The 16116-nt window shown below is 46.0% G+C and overlaps 1 protein-coding gene across 9 annotated transcripts in view; it reads right to left on the bottom strand.

The window, feature by feature from the left end:
• Positions 1-1382: 1382 nt before the first annotated feature.
• The window catches only part of MICAL2 (microtubule associated monooxygenase, calponin and LIM domain containing 2), a 213252-nt gene continuing 198518 nt past the window's right edge, over positions 1383-16116 (bottom strand). For 8 of the 9 annotated variants that reach the window (XM_044258839.1, XM_044258838.1, XM_044258843.1 and 5 more), the window contains 3 exons: positions 12233-12335; positions 8385-8458; positions 1383-5158 (listed from right to left, as the gene is read on the bottom strand). In XM_044258839.1, coding sequence (XP_044114774.1) covers positions 4974-5158; positions 8385-8458; positions 12233-12335 — 362 coding nt within the window. In that variant the 3' untranslated portion in view covers positions 1383-4973. The remainder of the gene's footprint in view (positions 5159-8384; positions 8459-12232; positions 12336-16116) is intronic. The other variant, XM_044258841.1, reaches the window with a different exon arrangement.

Below are 16116 nucleotides of genomic sequence, written 5' to 3'. Positions count from 1 at the left end.
AGAAGATTGTTGTCATGTTAGAGTATAGTTAGATGCAGGTTGGAAGGAAACACAAAGCACGCCAAAGGGGTGGCTTGGGCTTCCATGCCTAGTTTCCCCTGAGCAGGGCTGGGCAGAGAGCTGCTGGGGGAGAGTGACAATGGGAACCAATCTAGGAAAGGAAGGGAAGGAAACAGTAGGTGCAGGTCTGGGTGAGGACACTGGGTAAGGCTGCACAGTCTGGTGGTTGAGGGCCCAGGTTCTGGAGGCCAACATCTGGGTCTAGCCCTAGTTTCACTCCTTCGTACCTGGACAACCAGGTCAACTGAGCCTCTGTGGCTCAGTCTTATCCCCAGAATGGGCTATCTGAAGGATTTTGCTTCCAAGATTAAATGGAATAATGCACTCACAGAGCTTATTAGAGCACGTGGCAGGTGAGGTGAGCTGAATTCACAGTACCCAGCACCACGATCAGGGTGAGAGGGCTTCTCGGGGGAGCCCTGACAGCATTGGTTGGGCTTTTCATTTTTCTAGAAACAAGCTGGGAAAGGGAGTGAGCATGACACTACCACGCATGCCCGGAAAGCTGAGGGCTGGTGAGTTGCAGCGAACGGGCCAGCTAAAGGTTGAGAGTTTGTGGCTCTGAGAGCCAGAGGAGGGCAGATGAGCCACAGCACGAGACGAGCACAAGAACACTTGTAAAGTGCCATCAAAAGTGTCTGGCCTTAGCTGCTGCTTCCCCTGCTGCCGATATGTTAGTGCTTGCAAAATAGGGGCTCTTCTCTGCAGTTATGTTTACTTTTTGTTAATATTCAATGGGAAAAAGTAGATCATGGCAAATATTCCAACAGCAGACAAAGCTTTTCAACAATGGGGAAACTCAGTGTGAAATGCTGGGGACTGGCCACTTGGCTAACCTGATGTGGCAATTCTGGTGGATTGTGCTGCCACATTTCATGAAAATTTGCATTCACTGGGATTAAGAACGGAAACAAATAAACTTGGTCTTGAAAGTATGCATTGAAGAAAGAGGCCAATTCGGTGTAGGCGGGAGCATTCCTGCTGAGCGAATGTAATACAAAATCAGGCCAGGCCAGGTGAGAAGGTAAGAGGGATTGGGAGGTGGAACCAGGATTGGCTCCTTATCTCCCCTTCCCCAGCTCTGAGGGTCACTTTCTTTGCTGGAACAACAGACTCGAGGCAATTCACTCCTCTTCCCATTCCAGTCTGATCCACTGGCCAGGTAAGTCCTTCCAGGTGCCCCAGTGGGAATAAAGCATCCTGCTGTTAATTCACAGTCTCCCCCGTGAAATCAAAGCTTTGCCCTGGTCCTTTTGAAGAAAGAAATGGAATGGATGCTGCCCTCGAAAGTGCCAGACCAAGCCCACATGAAAACGTTGTGATTGCTTTAACAGAAAACCTTTTATTTTTGGTTCATTTCAGTATTTATAGCAGCGTACATGTAACGCTTTTCAGTCCACATGAATAGTTTCCAATGCTTGGAGCAAATTAATCTTTTACAAGCTACTCAGCAGTGAGGTTAGAAGATAAACAGTAGGTGAGATAGTACACGCTCCCCTGTATGTGAACCTTCCTATTACAGTAAACTCCATTCGAGCTCACCACGTCCAATGACTGCCACTCACTCTGTTCATGTGGCAGCCCCAGCTGTCCCCTGCCACCTCTGCCCTGCTGAGGTACTTCTCTGATCAGCCACCTGGGTGGGACTTACTGCCATTTTCAGTTTGGAAGGAAAAGCCTGTAAATCTGCTTCCCGGGAAGACAGACATTGCTGAATTGTCATTTGCCTCCAGAATGCAGAAAACATCAATTTCATTGCAGCTCATCAGAGTTGGAAACACCTGCCACTTCCTTTCTCGGTTGCAATTAACATGCTGCATCTCAGCATTGATTGATTCCAAGCAGACTGACACTGCCCAAGTCAAGGTTTAAAGGAAAAGGTAGAAGCTGGTATTACTTTTCACAGTTGTAAAAACGAACTTATTTTAATTGCCACAGGAGTGCTGCGGTTGTTGGGGTTTAAAGTCCTTATGCTTGAGACAAATGTGAGTAGACTAAGCTGATGCTTATAATAAAAAGTTATCTTTGTATTCATTTGGGAGTGGTACTTGTTTATTTATTTATTGTTTGTTTGTTTATTATTCTTTGCATTTATTTGTGGGTGGAGTGGAGGACAAATATTCTTCCCTCATGCCAGTATCTGCTCTGGGCAGCACGACCCCACAGGCAATCAGAGAATGTTTGTTAAACACATAGATAGATCAACCAACAAATGGTTTGGAAGAGGAAGCTTAAGAACTGTCCTCTCCAACCCTCTTATGTTAAATCCTTACCTTGCGACCATTGTGAGCCCTTCAGTTTAACTTAGAAGCTGTGTGAGACTGTCTCTAACACATGACCTGAGGCTGGGGCTTTATGTCTCATCCAGAGCCCTACGTTGTCCGGCTTTGATCACGAGTGCTCTTTTATGGGACAGAAGAAGTTGTTTTCATCATAATCCTTCCTACTCGTATTGTGTTAAAAAAAAAAATCTTTAAAATGTACAGTATTTTACATTTTGACGGTCTTACAACATTCTTTATTTGTGAATAAGGAATGGAACTATGGAAAATAATTCAACAGCCACATTATTTATGTCCTTTTGGAAGTGTTCGTTGAAACTGTCACGTACCGCCAAGCTGAAAGCCATTGTAAGTAGAAGGCTGTTATGTACGAGGTTTATGTTCCAACTTGGCCAGATAAGACTCAGCTTTAAACTACAGAACGGTCTGCAGAAGAAAAAGTGAACAAATTGCTTCCCTCATCTATTAACAGAAGACGAGGGCCAAGAAACACCTTCTTTCTTGGCCCTCTTAGGAGAACCTTTCTTTTAGATGAAAACAGAACAAATTAAAATAAGTGGCAATTAATTCTTTTTATAACAACAACCCAGACACTATACATGTGAGCAGCCTCCGTGAAATGATAGCACGCTTTCACGTAACTGACAGAAAAGACTGAGTTTGGATATTTCTGAATATTCTAGAATAAAAACTGAAGTTCTGTATCTCTCTTCTTTAAATGAATTAAAATTCCTGAGTATCCATAGTCTTACCTTTAAATACCTAATGACTGAAAATGTTATTTTAACTACCTCTATAAATCTTTAATACTCTGCAACTCACTGTCCCCAACAACTGGGTTGTCTGTTAAATAGCTTATACACCAATATCTTAGTGCCCGTAGCATAACACAGGAAAACCAGAAATAGGAGGAAATCCTATTAGCAATTTCCACCAAATATATAAATAAATAAGAATAAATAGCCACAAATGGCACAGTTTTGATAGCTCGATGCCTGCACATATTCCCTCATAGAAGAATTCATGCACTAGAAGATCTGATTCTTTTTTTAAAGAAAGGAAAAAGGAAGAGGAAGAAAAGAAGATAGGAAAAGAGAATTGCAACCTTTGGAATTTGGTATGCCATGGAAAGTTTCCATTTAACACCTCCCCGAGTGTGGGCGGGCTTGGGAAACCCAGTTACATTTCTAATTTCCGGCTTGTCAGCTGGCCAGATTGGCATGCGTGGACAGCATCTCAGTCAGAAGTGGTTCACGGTCAACTTACATTGAGGAGAGTTAGGTCTCTGGTCAGAGTCAACTGTCGCAAAGCACCTTCTGTTCAGCGACCCATTTACACACTTGCAGAAATGAGAGAGGCCAAACACGTAACAAAGAGTTCCTCAGTCTGTCTCTTGTCAGTGACAGACTGAATCTTCAAAGAATCCCATTGAGGGAAAACCATCAATTTCTGACAACAGATCACTATGTAAAACATGGTTCGCATGGGACCCATCAGAAGGGCCCAGGAATCCCTCGTCAGTGCACCAAACTCTATCTCTTGGCTTTCTTTTCACATTGAAAATGTCATTTAAAAAATCCACGACCCAGTCTGGGATTTGGTCCCTACATTTGGTAAATGGGGTCATGGCACTCAGCTACCTGGGGGAAGTCGGAAGTGATTTCATCCTTGTCCCATGGAGTTCTGAGGGGATCCCTGGAGATGCTTGTCTTTGGACCCGAGAAGACCGCCTTCAGGAAGCATCCTCATCTTGGATCTCTAGTGGGTGTGCTTTCGGTAGCAGCACCTGCCTCAATGACACTTTATCAACAAATGAGTTTCCCTTTTGCCATCACCAATAGCCATGTAAGAAAAGCACTGGAAAACTATTCATCTTCTAGAAATGCTTTTCACTATGTGCCAGGGGCAGAGTTTTCTTTCCTTTTCTCTTTCTTTTTTTTTTTTTTTCTGTTTTGTTTTTTAAACAAAATTAAGGCCAAATGTTGTCTTCAACTCTCATTGCTTATGTATATTATATTAGGGCTTACAAATACAACTGGTAAATTAAATCCAGGATTGAATTAACACCTGCTATATGAGTTATTTGCTTTATGTAACCAGTAATCTCAAGGTTTCTCCTTTTTTCTCTGGAAACACAATTTAAATATTAACCTAATCTTTAAACTGCGGCTGCTTCTTTCTGACATTTGGAAACCGGTCATCCATGCAAAAAAAAAAAAAAAAAGGCAAATATGGATATATTAATGAAAAGGCAGCTTCTTTAAAACCTGGAGACGTGTAACTCAATGAATTGGGACGATAAATAGTAAAGGCAGCAGGAAAGTCGATCTCCGTGTCCCTTTCTCGGGAAAACAATGCTGGTCACCTGCCAAGGTCACCTCCAATGTGAGACCTGCCAGAGGGACTGCTGATCTCATAACAGTCTTTGTATTTTCTTCATTAGAATCTCTGGAAGGGTCTCGGGCAGCTGTACTCCAGATGGGAGAATTTTCATGTTTAAGAAAAGATGGCAATAGGGCATCGCTTAAGTTCCAAGTACCCCAGATCCTGCCAAAGGAATCGTGAGTGCGTGGGGTGTTCCTGGCCCCATCCATCCTCAGCCAGCATCCAGGGGGCGCCCCTTGGGCCTGCTCACGTCCTGCTCAGCTGACAGCCCCTGGAGAATATGAAGCTTTCAAAGTGCTGGTCTTCAGCCTTTTCTTTTATGCGCTGCTCCTCTAAGGAGTCCACGAGTCTGTCCCTTTGTTCAATCACTTGCATCATCTCGCTGAATATTTCTCTCTCCTCATTCAGATCATTCTCATCTTTCTGGCTCTCTAAAAAACAAAAAAGGAAAAGCGTGAGACCTCAGGTAACGTTTGGCCCAGGGAGAGAGCTCTTGGCGTGGACGTTTCTTGATTGTTTTGGACTTGTTTCTGCCTTTTAATTTCCACGGAGAAAACAAGGAAATGAATTTAACACCAGGGGACTGTTCTTGAAGCCACAGATTCGTAAGGACTGTGCTCTGTGTGGCAGTCGGCTCAGTTTTCATCTTGGGGCTACAGATAAAGCAACAGGGGGAAATCCCTTTGTGAGAGAAAGAGTATCCACCAAGCCTGACCTAGTCCTCCAGCCTCCTCTCCCCCGCAAAAAAGAAACCAAACAACAAAAAGGCTGTTTTCCCTAAACATGTCTGAACTGCAGCAAAGAAATCTACGTGCAAAGTTCTGAGTAAGCCATCTGCATCAGCGGCTACAATTTAATGCGGAGAATCCTTTTCTTCATGTATAGTTCATGACAAATTGCAACCTTTGAGTGGAGACCACGCAGGAGCAAAGCAAGACTCCAGTTGGCCAATGGGACTGTGTCTCCAGCCTGGGACCGTGTTTTCCCTTTTGCCTTCAGAGTACAAGAGCTTCTTCCTAATTGGCCTGATGCCTCCAATTGCCTGGGGGACATGAGATGGCTGCAAAAGGAAAGCAAGAGTAAGAAACAGGTAGTAATGGCTTTCCGACAGTCAAAAGAGATGTCAAGGCAGATGGAAGTCTTGTCATCCAGACAACTGCCTTGGGAGAGGACATTATTAAATACCTTTGCCCCTTCCCATCGGCAAACTGGGGACTAGGCAGTGAGCCTGATCCTGGAGCAGCCAAGGGCCTCTGTTTCTCGCAACAGGATTAGTTCTGAGGACAGGGTCAGGAAGAAGGTATATATGACAAAAGGGAGATGGAAACGCATCATTTTCTTTCCACCACATGTTTTATGGGAGAGAGAAGAGAAGCAGAGGATGAGAACCCTGTGCTCCAGCCTCTCTATTCTGGGCCAAGAAATGTCATACCGTTTGATAGGAACACTGGGGGCCAACGGATTCTTACCCTGCTCCTCGGATAGAATTCTGGGAAGAAGTCGGCTGGAAGGGCCCCTCATGTGTGAACATGGGGCAGTACATTGTGGTTGGGGAGAGAAGGGTCTGAGTCTGGCTTTCCAGCTCTCCATCTGCTGTGTATGGCTCAGGTGGGACCCAGAAGTGCCCACCAGTCCCGGAGCCATCAAAGGTAGCTGTTCAATAGGCCCCCAAAAGGGCTTCCCCATGTTGAAGAGTGATATGGTCCCACAGTGGAGACGTGTGGCCAAGCTGAATGGAGGAGGTGCCAGGGAACGCCATCAGGCTCCAGGCACACCGAGGAGGGCCCAGGCTAGGGAGGATGCCAGCCACACTCCTTAGCTGCAAATGCCAGCAGAGAGAATGGCAGCCCGATGACTGGACAGCTGTGTGGGGGCTCAGCCAGTCAAAGCAACCAGTACCGAGGGCTAATGCCTCAAATTCACACAAACCTGCCTTGGGCTTCCCTGGCCTCAGGGAGAAGAACAGAAGGAAAAGGTTGTCATCTCCAAGACTGAGCATTTTCATCCCAAAGAGACTGAGCTCTTCCTACACAGACTGTCTAAATTATTCCATCGGACTGAGTTTACTAGAGAGGGATACATTTCTTTTCTTTTCCTTTCCTTTTTCTTTTCTTTTCTCTTCTTTCTTGCTAACTAGGGGGATAAAGCTTTTATGGAAGATGATCTCAGGTATAGTCAAAATGAAGAAGATTTTGGGGGGGGGTATATCAGAGAGCAGTGAAGAGATGTATGATCCTCGATCCTCATGAAAATTTTTAAAAAAAAATGGACACCTGGCTGGCTCAATTGGTTAAGCAGCTGCCTTCGGCTCAGGTCATGATCCCAGCGTCCTGGGATGGAGTCCCACATCCGGCTCCTTGCTCGGGCAGGGAGCCTGCTTCTCCCTCTGCCTCTGCCTGCTACTCTAAAAATTTTTTTTTAAAAGAAAATTCAAAGGTGGCTCATGGGGTCTGTTGGTGGTATTTATTTTGCCACCCTGAAATGGAGCAAATTGAAATTTTTATTAAATGCATAAATCAGATATTAGGTTGTATATTTTGTTCATCTAGGTATATTCCAGTGTTGGTCCTTATTTGGTAATTAACGCAGAAAAAAGCTTCTCTCTCTCTAAGTCGGCTTCTCATCAGGGGACTCATCTGAGTCCATCTGACAAATACAAATGACGTATACCAATTTTATCTATTCTGTATAGTAAGTGCAGCCCTGTAAGGATTTTGCTAAAAAAAGAATTTTTGGCTATGAAGAAAGTCCACAGATCACTACTATGTGGGAAAGAGCAGGCGCCCCTGAGTCTGTGGTGGTTTGTTCCAGAACCTTAGCCCCCTTACCACTTACCTCACGCATGCCAAGTGTGCTGAGATTTCGTTTCTAAACTGTAAAATGGGGATAAAATGCCTAAGTAAAAATAACCATGATGATGACTAATATTTACTAATATCCAGTATTTACTAGGTGCTTGCCCTGTACCAGGCAACCCCATAGGGAGGTGCCATGTTTGGTCCATGAGGTATAAAGAAATCATTGAACTTGTCCTTTCAGACCTAGGTCTAGGCACAAACAGTGAATACGCCTGGCGTGCTAGAGCCAATGAACACATAATCAAGACAGCAAGTCAACTGAATTTATTTCCATTCTCCCTCCTTCGTGGTGGTGATCGTTTTCTCACGTGTGCCCTGGCCTGGCCCACGGGGGGATGGCTGTTTCTGGTACCAAGTCTAGTGCCCCGCAGAATGAGGCCTGCCTTCGTCAGGCACCTGTGTCCTGGCCCTCATCTTGGTGTATGACAATCCCATCTGCACACTGGCTTCTCCAGACCCCAGGGCAGGGGAGCTCTTCTTCATGCACCAGGCCCATACTAGACTCTCGGCAAATATTTCTAAACTGAATAGAGGGGGCAGTAAATGAATGATTTTGTTCTCTTAGCTGGTGCAACAGAGTCCAATGCTGCCCTCATAGGCCAGATGAACAAAGCCAGCCAGAGCGTCTCGCTGGGTAGCCGGTGGGCTTCCCCCTCTCCAACCTCTCCTTCCGCCTCCAGGCTGCTCACACAAGGTGGGAGGGGTGCCCTGCGTTGGGATTTGGGGCGTGCTCTGAGCGAGTGTCTTTCTAGGGAAAAATATCCTTCACAGGGGCCCAAACACATATCCCTGTACTCACCCTCCTTGAGCATTTTCTGTCTTAATTTCTGTTCCAGTCTGCTTTGTTGATCTTCCAATTCTAATTCTTGGGCCCTGGGGGTAAGAAAATGTTCACACCTTGTAAATACTGAAGATCTGCTTAAAATAGTCAGTAAGCTCAGTGACTATAGTTACTATATTCTTTTTTTTTTTTTCTTTTTAATTAAAACTGGGGTCTTGGAATATCTCTAAATGGAAAGGTCTGGGGCTGAAGGAGCTGAGAAGGGCTGCTGGGTTCCGCTGAAGGCCAGAGATGAAGGAGCAGCTGAAGGTTGGGATGTGATCCCAGGGGGCATCTAGAAGGCCACTCGGGCCGCCCTCTGGGGACGGATCATTAAGAAAAGGATAGTATAATCTGGGGGAGAAGCAATGACAATCTGAAACTCTTTTGTCTTTTAGAGGCAACATGACTTCGAGTATTGCCTCTAACAGCTCCCAGATCTCTGATTGTGGTAAACAACAAAACCAGGAGGAGGAGACAGGAGACATTTTGTTCAGGCAAAGCCATAACCTCCACACAGGTCTCCGTCCGGTGGTAGGAGATGTGCAAAGAAGAGTCTGTGATGCTTTTGGAGTCATCAGGCTGGGGTCTCTGTGCTTCCACCAGTAGAAACAGCAGAGTCAAGGAGTGAAGTTCGTTCTCGGTGAAGGTCAGTTAGGCACTTCTTGACCTTTCGATGCCTGGGGCTATCTGACATGTGGGCAAGGGGCCCACATGCCAGGCCGTGTGTAATGTGGAGGTTCCCCCCTTCGGAAACCCAACTCGAGCGCGTAGGAGAAATCAGGACCACACACAGATGTTGCGGGGGTCAGAGATGGTGGTTGAAACCCTGTGATCCCTAAAAGGAAGACTACAGAGAAAGGAAAGTTGGAAGACAGGAACTTGGAATGCCTACACTGAGAAGCCAAAAAAAAAGAGATGTAGCCAGGAAGGAAGCAATCTGAGCTCTGAAAAGCAATCAAAACAAGCGAAGAAGCATCACAGAAACCCGGAGGAGAGAGTTTTGAGAGAGAAGAAAGAGACTGAGGTGAGAAAGGCTCACTGCTACAGAGACACCCAAGTGGGGAAGGGCTGGGAATAGGGCCTCTGTTTGACAGCGCCTGGCCTTCCCTTCCAGCCCCTCTCACCGTGTGCATGGAGCTGCCACAGCTTTGGGGTCATTTTGCCGTGCCCTGCTGTTGCTGCCCTATTTCTGTGACTTCTCCTGCTACTTGGGCCAAGATCCCTGCCATATTTAAAATATTCTGGCTTTTGGGGGCGCCTGGGTGGCTCAGTGGGTTAAAGTCTCTGCCTTCGGCTCAGGTCATGATCTCAGAGTCCTGGGATTGAACCCCGCGTTGGGCTCTCTGCTCAGGAGAAAGCCTGCTTCCCTTCCTCTCTCTCTGCCTGCCTCTCTGTCTACTTATAATCTCTGTCTGTCACATAAATGAATAAAATCTTTAAAAAAAAAATTCTGCCTTTTGTTATTGACCCTGAACTTCTCTTAGGTCCTCTCTGGTCGCCCGTGGAAATGTACCACTCAAGGCTTCCTTCAGGAGAGAACTTTCTGGGCCAAGTGCAGAGAGCCAACTGCTGAGGTACAATCTACTCAGTGTGGTGCTGAGGCCACGCTGTGCCCAGACAGCATCCTGCCAATGACAGAGCCCAGCGGGCAGTGCTAGAGCTGGACTCCTCTGGCGGCATCTTTGCTCCCCTACTCTCTTTGGCCGGGCTAAGACATTCTCGGCGCTGCACTGCAGTTTGGAGTTTCCTCTGCCCAAATCTCTCTCCTCTCCACTCCCTTCACAGGTGTCAGGACCACAGAGGGTCTGCGACTTCTCTCTTATTCCCCCTTCCATTCTCCTTTATCCCACTAGGTCTCTTTCACTTCTTCTTCTTCTTTTTTTTTTTTTTTTTAAAGATTTATTTATTTAGAGAGAGAGCAGCGGGGAGGGGCAGAAGGAGAGAGAGAATCCCAAACAGACTCCCCACTGAGGGCAGAGCCTGACAGAGATTTCGATCCCAGGACCCTGAGATCATGACCTGAGCCAAAATCAAGAGCCAGCCTCTTAGCCGAATGAGCCACCCAGGTGCCCCAACTCTTGTGCTTCTAGTCCTGTCTTGGCATCTGCTTTCCCAAAGCACTCAAGTCGCTTGTCTAGGATGTTTGTCCCTGTTCCACCAGCTCTTTCTCTAAACTAAAACCCATCCTTTAACAGAGCTCCTGCCCACTTTCATCTAGTTCCCAAGCCTGGGTTCTTCCCTCCGGCCTCTCTTGGAGAAGAAGGTTCCCTCTGGCCGTGTGCTAACTAGGGAAGCCGGGCATTGAGCACAGGGAGCAGGAGCCACTGCCTTCCTGATCGTCACAGGGAAGACCTACGCACAGACAAGGCTGCTCCTGCCACAAACCTCCACGGAGCTCTCGCCATGTTTTCTTATTGCTGGTGTGCTATGTGTTTGCATGTCGGTCTCCCCTGAAACCACGAGATCCTAGAAGATAGGGACTGTGGCCCGCTCATTCTTCTTTCCACTGTACTCAGCACAGTTCCTGATACTGAGGATGTGTTGGATATGCTTTTGTTGAATGAACGTTGTGATTCAGATCTGGTCCAGAGGCAGATGGTAGGGTTGTGTAAAAAGGGCTTTGCAGTCAGGTGGACAAGGACAGGTGTTGCTCGGAGTCTCAGCACGTGTATCAACTTAAAAGACAGTGATCGAAAAAAATAATTGCTAAAGAAGATGCCTTCTTCCTCATTCCTGGGCGTTCTTTCCATGTCCATGGTGCTCAATGATTGTAACTCCTGGCTTCCTTTCCCAGAAGAGTGGAGACCACTCTTACTCTCACCCCTGGGAGAGGCCAATTTGGGAAGAAACTAGGTGAACTCAACTCACACCTTTTTTTTCTTGGGATCAGCCAGCCTGGAGCAGACCTGCCTTCTTGATTACTCTGAGCCTTGCCATAGATCTAGGGCAAGACTTCTCAATCTTGACACTATTGGCATTTTAGGCTGAATAACTCTCTGTTGGTGGCGGGAAGAGGGGCATCCTGTGAAGCGTACAGTGTTAAATAGCACTCTCGGCCTGTCTTCACTAGATGCTAGCAGCACCTCCCAGGTATGACACCCAAATATGTCTCCAGATATTGGTGAATATCCCCTGGGGGGCAAAACTGCCCCCAGGTGAGATCCACTGGGCTAGAGTAAAAGACTTGCCCCTAAGAAGCAAGTGGGTCCATTAACTTTTGTGATGCCATAGGGGAATATGGGTAACAATGGGGTAAGGTTAGTGCAGTGGGTTGAATGGTTACCCCAGAGATATGTCTGCATCCTGGCTTGAGTGACCTTCAACTCTGTCCCAGGGTGATGAGATCCAGCTCCACCTTCTGATCTCCCAGCAGCCTGCAACCTCACATTCAGAGTCCCTCAGTATGGTAAATACTCAAGGACGTGGCCAGGCAGATCTTCCCAAGCCCTTCCAGGGTTCATACCCAGAGGCCAGAACATGCCTCCCCATCACAGGTGCATGGCTGCAGGTGCCCCCCGCCCCCACCGGCCCAGGGTGGGGGACAAGGATAGACTGAGAATACCTTATCCAAATGCTCTCCAGCTCCAGACCCGTCACCTGACATCTATTTCAGCCACAGGACTCCAGAGAGAAAACAGACAACGGAAGATTCTCTGTGCTAATGCCAACATGATATGCAAGATGCCAAATATCAATTTGCCTCAATCACAATTCTGTATGCACGAGGAGAAGAATTCTTGGGACTTCAACCTGGGCGGGCGAGCCACCCCTCTCCCACCCCCTTTGCTTTTAGGACTCCCTGTTATCTGTGTTGCCTTACTTACATGATCAGTAGCTCCGACTCATATCGCATTAATTTATTCTTCTCCAGAGCCAGCTTAAACCATTCCTGCAAAAGCTGTGCTTCATCTTGTGTGCCTGAATCTGCTTAAGACATCAACAGCAAATGTGTTAGATTGGCGTTTCTCTCCCCGTGACCAACCTGGTTAGGAGCTGCGTTAGTGGCCATGTTTGTAGCGGAAAAAGGCTCAGCAGGTGGCAGCCCCCCGATGGCCTGTTGACGCCTCGGTTGCAGGTTGCGGCCCGACAAATCACACCCCCCTGGGCATGCTCTGGGGGAGAGGTCCTCTTGGACACCTACGGCAGGAATCCTTTGGCTCCAACAGCCATGTAATCTTGATAACGCCCTGCCGTAAATGAAACTTCTCCTGCCTCTGAGTCTGTCCTCTGTAAAACTTCTGTATGTTTACACATCACATTCTCCACCAAAAAAAACCCCTAGAAACTCTCCTGGTTACTATCTTCTCCTCCCTTTCTTCTCCCAAATCAAATGATTAGCGAGTGCCCAGGTGGGGTGTGGCTCCCTTCATGGGGCTGAAACACCCACGCCACATTTAATCATAGAGGGGTGGCGATGGCTATTTTTTATTTTTGCATGAAGAAAAGCCAATAATGGAAAAAAAAATGTTACCAGCTCTGAGTCTCACTGGGAGAGCTAAATTCATATCTTCTTATAACTTAGATTATGACCTTTATTGAACGTAAGAAAAACCATGAGAAAACTGACACTGCTTTTAGATATGCAATACTAGATGCTAACGGTTTAGATGATATAATGATAAAACCTGTATGTATTTCTAAAGTAGCAACATGGAGGTGGCTTTTTAGTATTTCACCCTGAAATGAGGACACGGGCTGTATTGCAAAGCCCACGGCCACTCTAGGAGGATTTGTACTGGAGTGTCCCATAGGCAGAGGGGATGACAGTGCAGAGGGAAGTTATATGTGACCTTGAGCCTTTACTTCTTCACTGGTTAAACTGAACAACAAGACATGCAAGTAATGTAACAGTAATAAGCTACTGTTTATTAAGCACTGATCACACGCAAGTCAGTGGGTTCCATGCATTACATGGGGTGTCACATTTAGTCCTTGTGACAGACTCACCAGTAGGGGTGCTTATTGTCACCACTTGAGAGCTGAAGAAAGCAAAGGTTTAGAAGATTAATTTTCCTGAGGTCACAGTTAGTAAGTGGCTGAACCAGGGCTTGAACTCAAGTGACCTTTATCCTAAGCCTAGGCTTTCTCCTGCTTGTATAGCAGCCCCCCTCCTCCTCACTCCTTCCCTCCTTCTTATAGGCATGTAAGGTAAGTCACACCCTTAGCACATCGCCTTGTTCCTAGTAAGTCATCCATAAAAATGAGTTCCCTTGTCTCCCTGTCTTTTTTAAAAAAAGATTTTACTTATTTGAGAGAGAGAGAGAGAAAGTGGAGGGAGAGGCAGAGGGAGAGGGAGAAGCAGGTTCCACTGAGCAGGAAGCCTGAAGTGGGACTCCATCCTAGGACCCTGGGGTCATGACCTGAGCCGAAGGCAGATGCCCAACCGACTGAGCCACGCAGGTGCCCCCCTTGCTGTCTTCTTGACCACCTTTTTGTTGATATGGACAGTTGGGTCTAGAGAGATTTTATAAAGTGCCCCAAATTACATAATTAATGGGTAACTGGTGCTATAACGCAGATCTTGACTTCTGATGAATTCATTCATTGGTCCATTTCATCCATCCACTCATCCATAAATTCACTATGTAATAACACCCATGTATTGAATAGGTATTGGACACTACTTTAGGTACTAGAGATACAGTGACAGGTAATGCTATATATCCTGAGAAATTTGGACATAGTAATAAGGCATAATGCCTGCCATCTCTCTCTCTCTTTTTAAGACTCTTTTGAATCAGATGGATTTAGAGGTAGAATAAAATAGATCATTAGGAAACTCCTACAACAATAAAGCAACAAAAAAGTACTCTGGGAATACAGAGGAGGGAGGCTTTTCCGGGCCAGGATATGAGGCTGGCTTCCTGACAAAGGTGGCACTTGAACGGGTGTGTTGAAGAATGAGTAACACCTGGAGAGGAAATAATGAGAATGGGAGAGGACATTTCCAAGAAGGAACAATGTCAGCAAAGACATAGGGATGGGACAGAGGCAGTAGAGACATAGATCAGGCAGGGCTGAGGGGGAGGGAGGGGTGCACGGTGAGGTCTGGGAGTGTCTGAGGATATCATCACAGAAGCCCCTGAACGTCACACTAGGACTCTCGTACTTTATGCTGTGGAACACAAAGGGACACTCAAGGTGGCTGAGTAGGATAATGTAAGTGAAGTTTTACCCAGAAAGGATTAAAAGGGAAAGAGGGAGGGAGAAAAATAAGCAATATTATTATTCTTCCTTAGGTTTCTTGGGTGAGTGAGTGAATGAATGAATGAATTTGTAAATATGTTGAATACCAACATCTCCTAAGTCACGTTCATGGTGCCAAGGGGCAGGGATGAATAAGTATCAGTTTCAACTCTTAGGGAAACTGGGAGCTTGCAGTTCAGCAGGGAAAGCCAACACTGCACAGTCAAAAAGAATACAACATGTCCCTTGCTATGACAACACAGAAGGAAATGAAAGAATAAAGTATATAGACCAGAGATCACATACAACATAGAAGTTACTTTAAACTCAGACTTGGGACCCAACTTGCACGCTTCCACCCCCCACCACGTGGGCTTGAACACTTTGCATAGCCTCCCTGAGCCTCCACCTTTTTTTATCCGTTACGGAAATGCAGTGGGATTGACTGTGCACACCAAGACCTTAACCCAGCCCTGGCAATGGCATGTGGTTTAAGCTCAATTATGGTAACAGTCATTTTCCAGGATGCAACTGAAAGCGAGTCTGAATCAAACAGTATCAACAGCTCACAGTGGAGAGACCTGCCGTGGGGCTACAGAGGTGTCTCAGCTGCCCTGTGTCTTCACTGGGCTCCTACTACCTTGCACGTGAAGGTGGTCTTTCCACACCGGCAGGGGTGAAGTCTGATGACTCCGGGTTCTATTTCTACAACTGATCTTTTCTTTCACCTGATTCAAGACTTTCTATATCTTGTGAAATATCATCTTGTTTATTCTGTTCCGTCATAGGGGAATCTTTGGAATATTTTATCTAGCTGACACAGTCCTTGCTTTGGGATTTCTGCAGAATTGATAAATGGGCATCTTGGGCCTTTATGCAATATTGAAAAACAAAATGTCAGATGGGACTGGACCAAGAACAGAGCCATCTGGCCCGTCATTAGGGACCCTTCTCAGGCTTTGGGTGAGGCTGTTCTCCACACTGCAAATACACCCGATCATCCAGCACACATGTCTATATTTTGTCCATGAGGCTGTTACAGGAAACTTTGGTAAACTAATTTCCTGAAATCGAGCTTCACAATGTCTGCCATGTCCACTGGCACTACAAACCACACAACTCCACCCAGAAAAGGAAATGACATTTGTTTTCACAGCTTCTCAGTAAACACCAGTGGTTCCTAATAATCTCTAAATTTCTTTCTAAATATTCACAATTTCTTTCATAATGCTTTCTAGAATTTTGACCAGGATCAGAATTCCTATTTCTTTCCCATGTGATGTGAAACATAGAAAATATACTAGCATTCAGTCTTTGGTTCTGGAATTCTCCATGGGTTTCCAAAGATGGAGGTTACATCTACCCAATATTTCAAACACCAGGAGGTTAATTTGGTTCATTTAACCAATTCTGAGTAACGCCACACCCAAGACACTAGTCTATATACTATCTCTCACCTGGGCTTACAAACCTGAATTCATTGCTGTCTCATTTTTCTCATCTAGATTTCTCATGCAGTTTC

The sequence above is a fragment of the Neovison vison genome, chromosome 7 (assembly GCF_020171115.1).
Source record: "Neovison vison isolate M4711 chromosome 7, ASM_NN_V1, whole genome shotgun sequence".
Lineage (NCBI taxonomy): Eukaryota > Metazoa > Chordata > Mammalia > Carnivora > Mustelidae > Neogale > Neogale vison.
The sequence above is the reverse complement of the archived record's forward strand: the minus strand, read 5'-3'. Positions and strand labels throughout refer to the sequence as shown.